The following is a 16,825-nucleotide window of genomic DNA, read 5'->3' on the forward strand; positions in this document are numbered from 1 at the left end:
TGGCTCACCACCCTCACACGAAAGAATTTATTCCTAATATCTAACCTAAATCTACCCTCTTCCAGTTTAAAGCCATTATCCCTTCTCCTAGCGTGACATACCCTTATGAAGAGTCCCTCCCCAGCCTTCTTGTAGGCCCCTTTCAGGTACTTGTCATGCCCCAGCCTCCAGCCCCCAACACCCCTGCTCCCCGCTGCTGCGCCCTGGCTTGCCACCAGCCTTTGGTAAAAAGGCAAAAAAAACAAAAGGTAAGAGCCATTTTGCACGTGTGACAGAAGGCAAGGCGGTGGGGATCTGGCGCTTCCCACCACGGCTCACCCGCTGCCCATGGCCGCCCAGTCTCAGCTCTCCCTTTCCCTGTCGCCCCGTGCAGCCAGCCCCAGCGGCAGAGACGCGAGGCCCGCGGCGAGGCGCACAAGCAAGGCAGGTAGGCACAGCCCCCCAGCCCCTCGGCTGAGCTGGGGCCGCGGCAGGGGAAGGAGGGGGTCACCCCGGCGGTGTTGGGGTGGGAGCCGCGCCATCAGCAGGATCCAGCGGGTCTCGGGGGAAGCTGCGCTGCCCAGCCTTCCCTGATGGGTGCTCACAACACCACAGGTCTTTTAGAAGCTGAATTAAATCTAAAGCAAAAGCAGGGGCCATCTCTAAAAATGCCGGAGGGTTAATTAACGTCTCAAAGAACTCTCTGAGGGAAGCAGAGGACTTGCTGCTCCTAGAAGTTATTAAACTGAGACCAAGCATCTTTCTAAGATACTCAGGAGTCCAGATAAAGCTCTGGGATTGAGAAGGAGGTGGCTGGTAACACTGCTAGCCTCTGTTGGGGGAGCTTCTCATGGTACAACTGCCCATGAACCTGTGAGAAGTACAGCACAGCTAAGCAGTCTCACTTCAGAGGAACTTTATCTCAGGAACATATTCCCTGTTTCTTTGTTGTCCTGTTTTCCATTAGATTAATGGAAAAGATTGTTTCCAACTTGTCTTGTGTATAGACACATGCCCCTCTGAGTGTGCCATCTTTTCTCAAACCAAGAACCAGCAAAAGCCTTCCTCCTGTTTTTGAGCCCTCCTGCCACCCCAGTGTCTGGCACACAGATGGCTCTGAGGGCAGTCAGGCTTCACCTACAAGATGAGGCAACCGAGGAGCTGCTGCCACCACCATCCCCGCCAAAGCACTGGGGCACTGAGCAGCATTTGGCACCTTGATGTGGAGGAGGAGCAGAGCATCCTCTGCCCAGCATTTCGTGCAACTCCAGGAGCTTCTGGAATGACCCTCTCAGGCTTTTTAATGCTCAGAAAAGTCCCAGGTCTTTAATGCTCCTTTTTATCCATGTTAGAAATCTGGGACAGGAGCTAATAACTTTAACCCAGGTTAAGGGAGGGGCCTGTCTCCTGGCCTGGTTCCCAGCTTGCCTCCATTTTGTTCCTGGTCAATAGCCAGCAGCTTATTTGATATATTGTCTCCCTAATTCCTGGCCTCAGGCCCTGCCATGACTATGTCAGAAATGCTTCCCCCTCATTTCCATTTCCCCGCTTTCCCACTCACACTGTTCCTCCAGCCCACACTTCTGAATTATTGTCTCCAAACTCTGCCATAAGAAAAGCTAATTTTTACAGAGGAAAAAAGTCCCTGAACAGATGTTTTCTCAGTGCCAGTATTATCATGGGAACCTAAATTGTATGTTGAGGGCAGGAATTGTATTTTAATGACACGATGCCAACCACTGCAGGCAGTCTCCTGGTTATGGTCTAAGGGGTAATGCAGCGTGTACCTACAGGCATGGCCTAGGACTCACAGCTCTGCTTCTCTTCCTGGCAGCCCAATCTTAAAACGAAGTCCTGACATCACCAAGTCTCCCCTGACAAAGTCAGAGCAGCTGTTGCGAATAGACGACCATGACTTCAGCATGAGACCAGGTTTTGGAGGTATGAAACGTGCACATTTGTCACTGCTCCTGTTTTACACTGTTACTTCTTTATACACTAACATGTTGTCAGATGAACAAGCAGGTTGGCAAGCAGAGCTTTTTCTGTCTCTAGTTTTTGTTAGTTTGTGTTGTGAATTCATGACATGCTCAGGGACATAGGGGTGCAGTAAAATAGCCTTCTTCCTTGGATGAGCAAGTAGCTTAGTCAAAGGCATGGAAAATACAGGCAATATAATATTCCTGGTACTCAATGACATTTTCTTCTGATAAAAAAACCTGCAAATATGCCTTATGTTTATTCCCGGATTATGAGTAAATTCTATGATTTCATCTTACTATGGCCACAAGTACATAATCAAACCACATACTATGCTTGCTGACCTGGTCCTTTCATTTATAACCCTAAAGTAAAGATTTTAACTGCTGTGTTTTAATGCTTGCTCACAATTTTCTGGCTATATGTTAGAGCAACCTAAGCTTTCAGGGAAATGGATGAAGGAGAACACGTTTTCTTTCAGTCCATCAGATTAGAGAATGTTGTAATTTATCTACCCTTTCTGGCTGACAGATGGTCATTCAAATCCAGGATACCCTTATATACTCTGATGGAAGAAGATTTTATTGCTAAATGCTCAATATACCAAATACCCGCATGTTCAATTAATTTAATAAGGTTTCAGTTTCACAGCAGTTCTCTAATGTGAGCACTATTTATCTTGACAGATATCCTGTACTGTAATTGCCAGAGGTATGCGAGGGCTAGTCAAAGCCTGGAGGAGGAAAAAAAGATCAATATCCCTGTTTTGTGGGGTCACAGCCTCACCCTTCCCCCCGGGAGCCCTGGGCTCAGTGGCACATGCTTGTGCATCCCCTTTGTCACCCTGTCTTTTCTACAGCCAGCCACTGAGTGATGTGAAAGCCAAGCACAAGGAGCAGCTCTCGGTGCTGCTGTTGGCCCAAGAGGGGAGCAGAACCAGTGAAAGAAAAATTTGGAGCAACCCTCTCACATCCCCTTAGCTGCTCTGCTGCTGCTCTCCCTGGGAGTTGCTGCCCTGCTGGGCATCCAGCTGGTGAGCCCTGGACCTGAGCTCTAGCAGCTGGGCTTTTAAATTTTCAAGGAACATGTGTAGGATGTCACAACAAAAAGAGAATGCCAGTAATAGATCAGTCTCATTGCTGATTTTGATTGTGATTAGGAGTTTTTTTTGTTACAAATTCTAACAATTTATGTTTTTAATTGGTTTACTGTTGTTCTGTTTTCAGACTGGTCATCTATTTTTACCTCTAAGATACAAAAGCCAGAAGATTAGTTTGTCTCACCAGGTTTATACTTTCTTAACTTTTTGTTTTCACCCCAGGCCCTGCAATTCCTGTTGGGGTGGATGTCCAAGTTGAAAGTCTGGACAGCATTTCTGAGGTGGACATGGTAAGAGTGACAGAAGAGCTAAGGTCAGATGGGATGTCTGAAGACCATCTAGACCAAACTCCTGCTGAGTCTAGGCCAGCTAGAGCAGGCTGCCCAGGTCTGTGTCTGTGGGGTTTGAATACCTACCTCCAAGGACAGAGATTCCACAGCCTCCAGGAGGCAGATTTGGGTTTCATTTGAGTCTACTAACAATTACTTCTGTTGACCTCATGCTAGCATTTAATCTGCCTTGAAGAATAAGGAAGAAGTCTGGCATTTCTTTTTCTCTAGAGCGAAATGATGTAATACTGCTAAGACTGTCCCAAAGGATTGGGGTTTTCACTTTTTCTTAGGAAGTGGTAATATGTTTAAAGGCTCTGAGGAAACCAATTAATGTGTTAGTTTTAAGGCACTTTGATACACTGCAGACACAGTCTCACTTTGGCCATATTCTGAGGTGGTCAGGAGCCAGCTAGCTCCCAACCAGAAGCCATATAGCCATCCTGAGAGCAACGCTGGTGCAGACTGGTAAGTCCTGCTCTCAACAAGGCAGCCAGAATGAACTCAGGGGAGATAAGTTTCTCCAGAACCTGCCTTTGGTCCATTAGCAGTTGTATCACCCCTGCTGTGTGCTGGGGGCCTTCCTGTGTCTTCACATGGATGCTGAAGTAGGATTTCAGGGGCATGCAGGACTGACACTGGTGCTCTGCACAGACTAAATTCCTTACTGAGTCTCTGTTCTTCCATTCCTAGATTACAATTAGCAGTGTGAATACTGACAGGTTTCAAATGCTCTCATAGTGGTGCAGATTTTAGTTGTGATCATTTTTCCTGGAGCGGCTTTTTTCCTCACAGAGCACTGCTGAAAGTAAGGTATGATTTCTGCAGCAGATTTTCCATAGGAAGGTATTACATGCAGGCAGGGTGTGTAAACAATGGCCTGTGCAGGACAGCAGGAGCCCAGAAGGGGAATGGGAGGTGGCCCTGCTTGTACATTGCAAAACCTACACCAATTTTATTCACCATTTCAAAGCCCAGAGCTTGTCAGATCTACCCTGTTAGAGCATCCCCAGAGTCTCAGCAGCTCAACTTCTGCTTTGGAGGGGGGAAAAAAAAAATCACATCCTGGTACAGACTACTTTTCAAAATGTTTTGCTCTTTCAACAAGCGTATCCAACAGCTCTGAAGCTTTCAGAGGAAGCCCTAACTTCACTGTTCTCCTAATTAACAGCCACAGCATTAAAAAAGCCTGTGCCAGACCTCCCATGTCTAGGCCAGAAGCATGGCTGGGTGGTGGTACAGCTGGCATTGGGCAGCCACCCTGCTACCACACCAGGCTCCTCTGGCTGCAGCTATTTCAGCTTCAGAGCAGGCTGGGGTATCTGCAGTCACTTGACCACTTGCAGGGTGCAGTGGGGCTGCAGTGCTGGGGCACATCCATGTGCACATTCTCCCCAGCCCCGGGGAGACCTCCAGTTGTCCCCCCGTCTCTGGTGCTTCTGGCACCCTGACTTCCAGCCATGGCAACTCCAAGCTTTCACCTCTCCTGGGATGGTCCCAGCCCTTCTGGTTGAGGAGAAAGCTCATGAAGGTGGTTAGACAGCCCCTGAAAAGCTTTGGAACTTGAAAGCAAAGAGAAATAACTTAATACTGAGAATTTTAAAGCAAAAAACCTAACAAACCCATTCATTTTTAAGCAAGCATGATGATTTTGAACTACTTCCTCTGGTTTTTGAATACTGTCCCTGCTCCTTCTGTAACGTGGTGCTGCAGCACCCAGCAACACGGGAAAAGCACCATGTGGCCTTGGGTGAGAAAAACATTCAGGGTCAATATTGGCTGTGTGCAAAATAACACTGGAGAGGACTTTATATTGTCAGAGTTAATGCTTTTTAACTCATGTAGCTTTACAGAAAAAAGCCATGTCATTGCTTGCTTTTTAAATGAAGAGACATCAGTGACAGAGATAGTGACTCTGTACTAAATTTAAGCTCCAGAATTTAGATATATCAGTCTTCCTTTTTTTTTTTTTTTTCTTTTACTTTCTGATTATTAGCAAGAAAGTGGTAAAATAATGAAGGACATAATAAAAGTTCATTAGGATGTCAAAAAAATCAGATTCTTTTTTATCCAATTAATTAAGAAAATTATAAATATCTATTATGGGCCACTAACACTGAAATTAACTGAGCTATTGCAGGATGTGTGGGGCAGCTGTTTTATCTGGAGGAAAGATGGGAAGAAGGAATCCTGTTATCCATGACTGGAAATTCATTTTCAAACATAATGTGAAAGCTAACAGTATTTATGAGAAATGGACCAAAAGAAGAGGGAGATACTATATGGTTGTTGCTTGGGGGGGTTTCAGATGATTGTTGTAAAATATTGTGGTTATCAGTTTGATAGCCTAAAACTAATATAATAAATCTTTGCTAATGAAAGCTGACAATACTTGATTTTTCCACAGCAACCATAAATGTAACTTTATGCAAAAATGTGAGGCACTGACTTCTCACTGAAGAACAAATATCTGTCCATTTATTGATGTTTAAAGGACACATTAACACAGGAGTCACTGTAAAAGGTTTCCCAGAATTATCTTATTTATATTTGAATGCAGGGAAGAGATCCTGCATTCAGTGGTCAGTGGCTTTGGGAGCTTCACTTGGATGGATATAAAGCATTTCCAATAATTATATTTGCCTCTAGTATAATTATAGCACAGGCTGCAACTAACAAATCACTTGTACTGAAAAAAGCCTGCAGAACCTCCCATATTTCAAAACTGCTTGGGAAGTGGTGTGAGAAAAATTTACACCTGAAACCCATCTGACTTTCTCTACCCCAGACACTAGGGCAGACTGGTCAGTCTTCAACAGTTCCCTCAGTTCATGGGCAATATATGATGCTACTCTCAAGAATAAAAATGCTGATAAACAGGTGTGTGTGAGCTTGTCTTCAGATATGTGAGGGCTTCCTTTGAAATCAGGCAAACCCGAGTGTACGTGCCTCCGGGGTCTGACTCCAAATACAAGAGAGCTCAAAGAGAAGGAGTGTGCCTTTGATCTAAGAGTATGATATGTGAGGAGAAAGAGTAAAATAAAGACCATTTTGGTCAATTACCAAGCCCAGAAGATTTCAGTGGCTGTGCGGGATGATGAGCTCCCACTGCAACATGCTCTTCCATCTGCCTGGGAGAAGCCAGCTGCTGGAGCAGCAAACGTCTTCACTGTTGGCTCCAAAACCATGGCATCCCGTGGTTGTGGGGGATTCAGTGCTTACCAGCACCTTCCACCTACTACTGCCTTGGCATGTCTGCCTTTTGGTCCTTGGAATGGCTAGCAGACACCAAAAATGCATTTCAGAGGTGGACTTCCCACCTGGTTGGCCTCTGATTTCTGAATCCAGTAAGTCAGTCTGACCTAAGGAATAAAAAAGCTGCAGCTGGTAGTTTCCTCCAGAGCTCAGGGAGCAGATGTGCCTTCAGGAATGGTGCTTTAAGCTTGTGGTTTGTCCTAGAAAGGAGAAATCACTGCTATGCTGATAAGGTGTAAGTTGTGACACAAGCCTGTTTGTTGCAGGACTTCACCATGACGCTCTATCTGAGGCACTACTGGAAAGATGAGAGGCTGTCCTTCCCCAGCACCAACAACCAAAGCATGACCTTTGATGGAAGGCTGGTGAAGAAGATCTGGGTCCCTGACATGTTCTTTGTCCACTCCAAGCGTTCTTTCATCCATGACACCACCACAGACAACGTCATGCTGCGGGTCCAGCCAGATGGGAAGGTGCTTTATAGCCTCAGGTAAAGCTGCATTTGGTCAGTGGGAGCCATTAGTGGAGTAACAGAGAAAGTGGTTTAATTGATTCCTGTGTGGGGGTTTTGCATGGCTTCATACTAAAAAAAACAACCCAACATAAAAAGAGCAGATATGCTGACTGTCCACCAACATCTGGGTCTCCATGCAAGTTCATTAAGTGCCTGTTGCACAAAGTCAGTTTCTGTGCCAACATTTCTGGTTCCATCAGTGTCCCTTCACCTTTCGTGCACAACTGGTCCCTGCCCCAGCTGTTGGGAAGCTGTGACCAGGTGCAGCAGTCCCTTGGTGCAGGTCCCTGGGCTGCCGGCCCCACAGGGCACTGCTGAAGAGGTGAGACAGAATCTAAGGAGGAGGGTAATGTCTGGTGATAAAAAGAAGTCCAGAGCAGCTCTAGGTATCCACTTCACTAGACATCAAAGCCTCTGGACCCAGCAAAATGTGCAGTTTCTATTCTGGTAGGTAATTATGAAGAAGTATGAATTATACTGGGTGTGGGTTTAGCTTTATGATAAGCGACAAAACAGATGGAATATCCTGCAGCACATGAAGTGAGAAGCTTCAGAGCAAGGGTATATAGCTCCTGGTGACTCACATGAATGGCTAGAGCAACTCAAACACCTGACTTCAATTCTTCCTGGTTTTTGCTCACATTTGATGTGAAATGCATGAAGCTCCTTGAAGGGGAATTTTGGGTAAATGTTCTATTCTCTAGTTTGAGGGGTGATCCCAGCCCTGGCTTTCTCCCTTCTTTTCCAGCTGGCTGATCAGCTTTGAGAGGAACATCACTAACCTAACTCTGAACATTATTAAACCAGGATGTTTTTCTTTGTAATAAGTCACACTTTCATATTTGGAAACACTAACTAAGAAGCATCTGTCAATCTCCAAAAGTCACTAAAATTGGTGCTTCTGTTTTTCTTCCCTGTAGCTCCATCAAGTTAGAAAACTAGTGTTGCCAAATGACCCATAAAATCCTATTAGAGAGGAAATTGCTGTACAATATTCTGGTGCAAGAATGTTGACATCACCCCCCCCCCCCCCCCAGCAATGAAATAGCAAAATACATGATAAATAAAGCATCAGATGATAGATAATGTATTACAGAGGACAAAAATAAGGAAAATCTGACTAATAGGAGGTCAGTATCAGCAAGATACATAGATCTAAGTAATGATAAAGTTGCAGAACACGTTGCTTTGGGAGGCTGGGGAGGTCTTTGGGGCCAGCAGCTTTAGGAGTGGCAGAGGTAGAGCTGAGCCTTCCATGAGGTGAGGCGATCAACTTCTCAACCAGACAAAGCGATTTTATGAAAGGAAAGCAAGCAAAGCAATTCTTGTTTTCCTGTGGGGTATCAATTTGACCAGAATTTTCTTGTTCTCTGCTATTTTTATTCTTACTTTTCATTGGAATCCATGGCCTGAACAGTGTCTACCTTCTTGGTATTAAAGCTGTTCCTTCACTCAGCATGTCAGACAAAGTTCAGGTGTTCCTTAGGCCTTTTCAAAGTTTGCTCAAGCCCTCAGCACAATAAAAAAAGGACAATAAAATGACATAATGTTCAGCTGTAGCATGCATGCCTTATGTACTCTCTCATTTAGCTGCATGATACCTACCAATCATCTGCATTGCAAGCATTTATGGTTGTTTAAAACAGATGAGAACAAAATAATATCAAACTACTCCAATCCTGCCACAGGGTCTTGTGCTTAAACAACTGTCCTGTACAAAATGGTAGTGAACATCTTGAACAGAAAATTGTCGGAGTTTTAATATTTTATTCAGTGGCAACTGCAGGCTGGAGTGCTTTGTGAGTGCTGGAGAAGTATGGATGCTGATCTCCCCCTAAAAGCAAGCTGGTCACTACTGCCTGTCTTTGCTGGATGCCTTTGCCTGTAGATGGTATTTTTCCTTGGTGTCTGCCTTTTAAGGTTCTTTCCCAGGCTTTGTTTTCTCTTGGAAACCACTGTAGACCTCACTGGCACCTAAAGAGCACATCCGAGCTGAGCACTTTCACTCAAAGGCTAAATCCAGATAGGAAAGCAACATCAGCAGGAACCTGCAAATGCAGAAGGACTGACAGGAGGGATTGCATTGTGTTTTTATGCTTATGTGACAGATGGTTGTCTACCATTAGCCCTGCTGTAATTAATTAATTCTTTCCCCATTATGATTTATACTTTTAATTTACTTAACCAGAGTTCGAGCCAGTTGTGTCAAGATTTACAGATGCTTCCAGTGCAATCACAAAGTTTTGCTATTAAACATGAGATAATCGGGTTACAGCAAAACCAGAGCTTTCGATTGATGGGGCAGAGCATTTCAGTGGTCTCTGTCGTGCACCAGCTCCAGCCCTCACTTGAGGCACTGCCTGTGCCCTCTGGTGGCTGGTAGCCAGGTGTGATCACTTGGCTTCTCATTGAGCAGCTGGAAATTCGCCGTGTGTGGAGAAATTACCTGCTTCCCTCACGGTACTAGGATGGTTTTGATCAATGTAAAATACTTCATCTTACAAAGCACCTTTTGAAAGCACAGATCTCTGCAAAGAGACATTTGCTGATAGTCAAAGAGGAAAAAGCGTCCTCGCTGCTCTTTCCCATTTCCTTGTCTATTATCTTTGTCGTCTAGTAGCAATTTGTGGTGGCCTAACATTCCAGTTGTCTTTTCTAACACGAATTTGATGAGAAGAAAAGGCTTTAAGTTAAGTGGAATTTCTTTAGCTGAATGGAAGATATTTCTTTTCAGTGGGTGATTACTGTCCAGATAGTTACTTAATAAAAAATGAAACTTGCAGCTTTACTGTTTTTCAGTCACATAAGAAGACAAGTGTTTAATGGAGTGGTCTTTATTATCCCTAGAGTTACAGTAACAGCAATGTGCAACATGGATTTTAGTCGCTTTCCCCTGGACACACAGACTTGTTCCCTGGAGATTGAAAGCTGTAAGTAAAGCAGACACATAGGGGAGCCAAGGGCTGCACCTCATGGGGACCCAAACTTTTTAAATTATGTAAATAATTATACCAATAATGAAACTGCTGCTATATTAATGGGAGCTCTAACCAAAGTCAGCAGACTTCAACACTAAGAAAAACTCCTTGCCCATATTTTTTGACTAGTAGATGATGTTTGCAACAGTGCAGTATTTTTAAACACCAGTGGTGTAATTTATTTTTTCTCTGTCACTAGGAAGAGATTTTACTCCCTATCTGAAAGGCTTAACTTTACTATATTTCCACGTGTTAAAAGAAAAAAAAACAAACATGCATCACAGGCAGAAAATTTACCCAAGAGTTTATCCTTCCACATGCCTCCCGTTGCCTCAGCCTGTTCCTCCCATTACCCCAAGTAGGTTCTTCCCTCCAAGTCTCCTTTGTTTTGCTTCTGCTTTTAGGACAATTATAAGGGACAGTTTTTCAAGTTCTGATGTGGTAGGTTACCTGACACATATTATGTGTGTAAGATTGTGACTAGAGAAACAAAAGGGTTTGCAAAACACACTGGGCATTAGGTCTGAGGGCTGTGACAATGAGCTAGTCCTCTCCTTGCCACGGGTCATGCTCCCTGTCACTGAGGCTCTCAGCTGGGTGGTGACATTTGGCCTTTTCAGCTGGGACCTCATAGGTAACCTGGAAGGAGTGTGGGCACACCCTGGTCTGTGGGCATGATGACTCAGGGCACTGCTCTGCTCCCCTAGATGCCTACACTGAAGATGACCTCATGCTCTACTGGAAGAATGGTAATGAATCCCTAAAAACAGATGAGAGGATATCGCTCTCCCAGTTCCTGATCCAGGAGTTTCACACCACCACAAAGCTTGCCTTTTACAGCAGCACAGGTAAGTATCGCGGTGCTTGCCAGAGAGTCTGCTGGTGAAAGTGATGCAAACTGTCCCTTTAGACCTTGGCCACGGAAGACTGTTCTTTGGGAGGTCTCCCTGTGGCCCTGCTTCTCTTCTCTTCCATGCCAAGCCTGCTGTCCCCGACACAGAATTCCATCTTGAAGGTTATGTAGTCTTGCAGTCTTGAAAGGCAATCCCTCTTCAAGACCACACCCAGCCCTAGCATGAGTTAAAACTCTCCAGGTGCACAGGTTATATTGCCTTCTTTAGAAGGTGGGGTCCTGAGATACTTGATGGCTGGTGCAGTAAAGAGTATTTTCTGTAAACTTCAATGTGTGTTTCTAAAAGCAAATGAGGTGCTGTTCCCCTGATGAAACAACACCTTACCTGAAAGTAGTTCAACGTTGATGTGACTTCTCTTTTCCTTTCTCTCTGTTACACAGGGTGGTACAATCGCCTCTACATAAACTTCACTTTACGTCGACACATCTTCTTCTTCTTGCTCCAAACCTACTTCCCTGCCACCCTCATGGTCATGTTGTCCTGGGTGTCCTTCTGGATCGATCGCCGAGCAGTTCCTGCCAGAGTCCCTTTAGGTAAAAACAGTCTTGTAGGCAGCAGGTCTCAGAGACAATTACTGCAAGTCTGGCCTTGACCATCAAGACAAACTCCCCCGTGCAATGCCCTGCCCCAGCATTGCCCTCTGGCACAGAAATCAGCCATGCCACACAAATCAGCCATGCCACACATCACTCATGCAGGGACTGGCCATGGTACAAACTCCCCCCTGCCCTGCAGTGCCAAGTGAATTGCTCTCCCTGCATGCACAAGCAGTAGCTGCATGTAGTGCAAATCAGGGAACAAACGTCCCTCTCTGCTTTTAAGGCTATTAAGAGACAGCACAGTAAGAGCCAAAGTGTCAGTATCCTTCAGGGACTTCAGTGAGCAAAAAGGTGAAAATCAGTATTAGCAGCTCTGACAAAGTTCCAGTTTTTTGAGTCCAGCTGTATTTGTGATGAAAGCTCTAGTTTGGCAGTGTCTGACAGTCCCTCTGCTGGTGTGTTCCTAGGAATAACCACCGTGCTGACCATGTCCACGATCATCACAGGGGTGAATGCCTCCATGCCCCGTGTTTCCTACATCAAAGCAGTGGACATTTACCTGTGGGTCAGTTTTGTGTTTGTCTTCCTCTCGGTGCTGGAATACGCGGCCGTGAATTACCTGACTACGGTGCAGGAGCGCAAGGAGAGGAAGCTCCGGGACAAGGTGAGGTTTTCTATCTCCAGTGCAGCTTTATGCCCCTGGGAAAAGGTATGACAAATGTCTGGAAATGTTCAAAAGTTTGCAGCTACTGCATGCTGCTCTCAGCTGCCTGGGGAGAATGCAGTGGGTGCAAGAAGACATCAGCAGAAAGGCAGTCTGGGTTAGAAAGATTGGCTACAGACAACCCACGGCCAGCTCACTGCTGGGCACTCTGTCTCTCCTCATGTAGCCCTCCACTGCCTGTACAAATGGGATAGGCTTTAGGATTTTTATCTTTTTCTTTTAGTGCTGAGGATCCAAGCCTGTGAATAGGACCAGCTGATACTGTGCTTTGGGTTTCAGATAACGTGGCAGATTTCCTCCACCTTTCTCCAGGCACAGTTTAACCACAATGATCCAAACTCCCCTCTTCTGCCCTTGTTACATCAAATTATGATCACCCAAAATTTCAGCCTAAACTCTTCTTTGCAAGTGGGGCAAGCTTGATACATTCCTCCTTTCAGATTCCCTCTGCCCTCTTCACTGATTGTCTCTTCTCAAGGCACAGGTTTATTTACACCAATAGCCCCACTTAAGCCAAATGAGCTTTTCCACAGTCAGTCCCACTCTCTCCCTGGCTGGGCTGTCTGGCAGACATGCAAATGGAGGAACAAAAAGCTGCTGCCCAGCTCCAACCTCTCATTCTCCTTGTGTCCCAGCAGCCTGAATTCTCCAGGCTTGTCCCTTCCCTCTGCTTTTGTAAGGTTTCTCCTCCCGTCCTTTAAGGGATGTTTGCGTGGATCTGGGCACGAGTCAAAACCATCTTGCCCCTTCCTGTGTCCACAGCCCCCCTGTGCCTGCAGCCTGCCTCAGCCCCGCCCCATGATGATGGACGGCAGCTACAACGACGGGGACATGAGCGAGCTGGGGCACTACGTGCCTGAGAACGGAGACAAGCAGGAGCGAATGATGGTGCAGCTGGCGCTGGGGGCAGAGAGGGGCTCGGGCAGGAGGAAAAGCCAGAGATACGTCAGCATGCGGATCGACACCCACGCCATCGACAAGTACTCCAGGATCATATTCCCTGGTGCCTACATCCTATTCAATTTGATATACTGGTCCATTTTTTCATAAACACACCCAACCTCTCTGTAGTCGCAGAGCGTTGTGACATGAGGTGGAGGTACCACCTAATAGGCTAATGGAAAGAAAACAGGGAATTGTTTTAACTGGATGGAAGATTGTTGTGGGGTGGGGTTTTTTTCTTCAGGATTTTTTTTTTTTATTAGATGCAACTCCTATGTGGCATAAATAATTGTGCAAGTTTCACATGTCAGCAAAATACAGGACATACAATCTAAAACGTTATACATATTTAAAGCTGTGCTATGTTCCTTCTTGTGCCTCACAGGCCACTGCAAACTATTTTAACAAGTGACTCTAATTGCCAGCTGCTTATTTATGGTGCATCTTCCATTTTGTGCCCCTGAGAGCCTAATTCTCTAAGCACCTGAGTGCATCCATCCATCTCTAAACTCAGCAGACTGACCACGCTCAATACTAGTAAACACAAAGAATATGCAAATACTTGCATGTTTGCAGGATGAGGTCAGAAATGGTCATTAAAAACAAAATATCCAGTACCAGGAAAGACTTTGGCAAGGTTATTACTGGCTAAAGCTTTTTTACACTGCTAAATACGTGCTGTCCTAGCAGTACTGCACTGACAGGTCCACACAGGAAAGGAATACTTTCAGATTTGTGCTTTATCTTGATCTTATTTAAGACAAATCTTTCCAGGGTGTTTTGACTCTTTTAAAAATATGAATTGCAATGTACTAAGGAATGAACAAAAGCTGGACTTTCTGCAATGCTAACCAAATCCTCTGGGAAATACAGGAGCTCTCCTTGGATATGCTCATTTGGGTCAGTGGGAGTTTTGCCCTTTAATTTCCCGGGAAAGAACACAGGTTTCTCTACAAAATGATCCAGTGAGGACAAGTAGATGTCTACAAATAACGGAATGTTTTGGGTTGGAAGGGATCTTAAGCTTCACCTACTTCCAACCCCCCTGCATGGGCAGGGACATCTCCCACTAGACCAGGTTGCTCAGAGCCCCATCCAACCTGCCCTTGAACACTTTCAGGGATGAGGCTTCCCTGGGCAACCCATCCACTGTCTCACCACCCTCACAATGAATAATTTCTTCCTAATGTCTAACCTAAATCTACTGTCTTCCAGTTTAAAGTCATTATCCCTTGTCCTATCACTACATACCTTTGTAAAAAGTCCTTCTCCACCTTTCCTGTAGGCCCTTCAGGTTCTGGAAGGCTGCTGTAAAGTCTCCCTAGAGCCTTCTTAACCCCAACTCTCTCAGCATGTCTTCACTGGAGAGGTGCTCCAGCCCTCTGATTATTTTCATGTCCCTTCTCTTGGACTTCCTCCAAGAGCTCCATGTCCTTATTATGTTGGGGGCTCCAGAACTGGGCACAGTACTTCAGGTGGGGTCTCATGAGAGCAGAGGGAGAGACTCACCTCCCTTGACCTGTTGGGTTGCACTTCTTTTAATGCAGCCCAGAATACAGCTGACTTCCTGGGCTGCAAGAACACATTGCTGGCTCATGTTGAGCTTCTCATCAACCAAAAAGACTAAAACTACTATAGAAGCTGCTTCTCTCTGATATAGTCTGGATGTTACTGGTCTGTACAGCCAGAGGAACCTGTTGCAGACTCTTAACTTCTGGTAACTGCTAAAGCCACTGGTAACTGCACTTGCTTCCAGGAAAAGCCTAGTTAATCCATTTTTAGTAAATGCAAAATAGAAAGATGCTTAACAGGTAACAAAGCACTTGTAAGGTCTTTATATCTGAGTTAAAGATACCATGCCAAAAACTTTGAAATGAAGTAAAAAAGAACTTCTACCACAGGACAGCAGCTCCACTGCAGACCCAGGTACACTTGACCAGCTGTTTTCATGCTGCATCTGTCCCACCAGCACCTTGCAGCCCACTATGTCCTTAAAGCAGGCTCAGCACCTTCCAGGGCAGCAACAAGGAGACACAGCTGGGGGCACTCAGCATTTACTTCAGTCCCAAACTCTACATCAGTTTCTGCAAAACAGCCAGTCAGCATAAACACTCCATATGGAAAAGGCAAAATATGTCACCCAGAAGTGATAAAATATTAGGAAAACAAGCATTGGAGGAATGGAATCAGGGGCCTTTACAATAATAACTGGAGCACCAAAGGTGTCTCAGAAGGTAAGGCTGTTCAGTTTATCTGCTGCCTTGTGTTACCCACCTATGTCAATAAAGCTAACTGGTTTGGATTAACCAGACTTCAAATACAAGATTTTGCAGACAATTAAGAAATCCATTACTCCCCACACAACAGATGCTGTTGTCTTTCACAGTGTAGCTGCTCTGATAATCAAAGTAGTTGTGTCTCCAAAATGAAACTGAATCTCCTTACAGGAAATCCTCCCTGGACTGACTGATCTGATGCTCTATGCATCAGGTTTGTGATACAGATAGTGCAGTTGTTTAACACTGCTGGATGTTGCTTTAATTTCTTATGTAAATAAATGTCATGGAAACATACTCAGCATTTCTTACAACTGCTAAAATAATGAGCTGCAAAACTACCTACTCATCTTGCACTTACAGCCTACACTCCATGGGTGAGGCAATGAAATCACAAAAGCTAAAATCATTAGAAGACACCCCCATCCGTAAGACAGTTTTACTACTCATTTCCACACGCACATACCACCTTAGCTTCATTTTACCAAGTTTCCTTCACATTATTCTCCAGTGAGGTTTTTTTCAAGAGATTAAAAAATACATTATTGTCTTGTCATATAAACATTTTGGTCAGACTAAGCTAGAAAGGTCACTACTCTGGAAAAAGCAGATGAAAGACTGCCCACCAGGTTGGGCCACCCTCCCTTAACCCAGTGGCCCCTTCTCCCACAAGTAGCTCCAAGATTTCAAAGGCATGTACTTGCATGGGAATGTACTGATATTCTCAGTATTGTAAAAACCCATTTATTTCTACAATTTAAGAGCAGCATGAACAGGACTGGCAGATTTCACAGTAAACCCTCCAGGTTCATAAGCAGCTTAATGCTATGTAGCTTGCTACAGTACTGTACATCCCCTTATAGACTCATTAATCTCACACCACATACATTATTTGGCATCTGACCAGGTTTTTAAGACACAAATGTGAGCTGGACTTTTGAATTCTCTGGGTTTCAGTGGGAAACTGGTTTCTCAATTCCCATGTGATTTTCAAAGTTTCCCTTCCTGCATGTCTCCCTAAATAGATTCCCCAACCTCCATATTTGGATTTACATTAACTTACTTGTGTTTTATTTGGGAAATTCTAGTGCCTTTTCAGTCTTGTACAAATGTGTATATAGATGTATTCTATAAGTACAGGATATGTCATATATAACCAGTGTTTGCTGTAAATTACTGCACTCATTAAACATATACATACAAGGGTTTTTTGGCTTTTAAACTTCCAGTGTGTTTTTGGCATCCAATCATTAACATCCTGCTCCTTTCCATTACCACAAGAAATTAATAATTATT

At 44.7% G+C, this 16,825-nt stretch overlaps 1 protein-coding gene across 4 annotated transcripts in view; it reads left to right on the plus strand.

The window, feature by feature from the left end:
• LOC127382202 (gamma-aminobutyric acid receptor subunit rho-1) overlaps nt 1–16,399 on the plus strand; it is a 29,817-nt gene extending 13,418 nt beyond the window's left edge. For 2 of the 4 annotated variants that reach the window (XM_051613480.1, XM_051613483.1), the window contains exons 2-10: nt 374–427; nt 1,814–1,920; nt 3,281–3,348; nt 6,909–7,132; nt 10,004–10,086; nt 10,842–10,982; nt 11,429–11,581; nt 12,055–12,251; nt 13,074–16,399. In XM_051613480.1, coding sequence (XP_051469440.1) covers nt 374–427; nt 1,814–1,920; nt 3,281–3,348; nt 6,909–7,132; nt 10,004–10,086; nt 10,842–10,982; nt 11,429–11,581; nt 12,055–12,251; nt 13,074–13,361 — 1,315 coding nt within the window. In that variant the 3' untranslated portion in view covers nt 13,362–16,399. The remainder of the gene's footprint in view (nt 1–373; nt 428–1,813; nt 1,921–3,280; nt 3,349–6,908; nt 7,133–10,003; nt 10,087–10,841; nt 10,983–11,428; nt 11,582–12,054; nt 12,252–13,073) is intronic. The other 2 variants (XM_051613481.1, XM_051613484.1) reach the window with 1 other exon arrangement.
• Nucleotides 16,400–16,825: the final 426 nt, after the last annotated feature.

Source organism: Apus apus, chromosome 3, assembly GCF_020740795.1.
Source record: "Apus apus isolate bApuApu2 chromosome 3, bApuApu2.pri.cur, whole genome shotgun sequence".
In the NCBI taxonomy this organism is placed as follows: Eukaryota; Metazoa; Chordata; class Aves; order Apodiformes; family Apodidae; genus Apus; species Apus apus.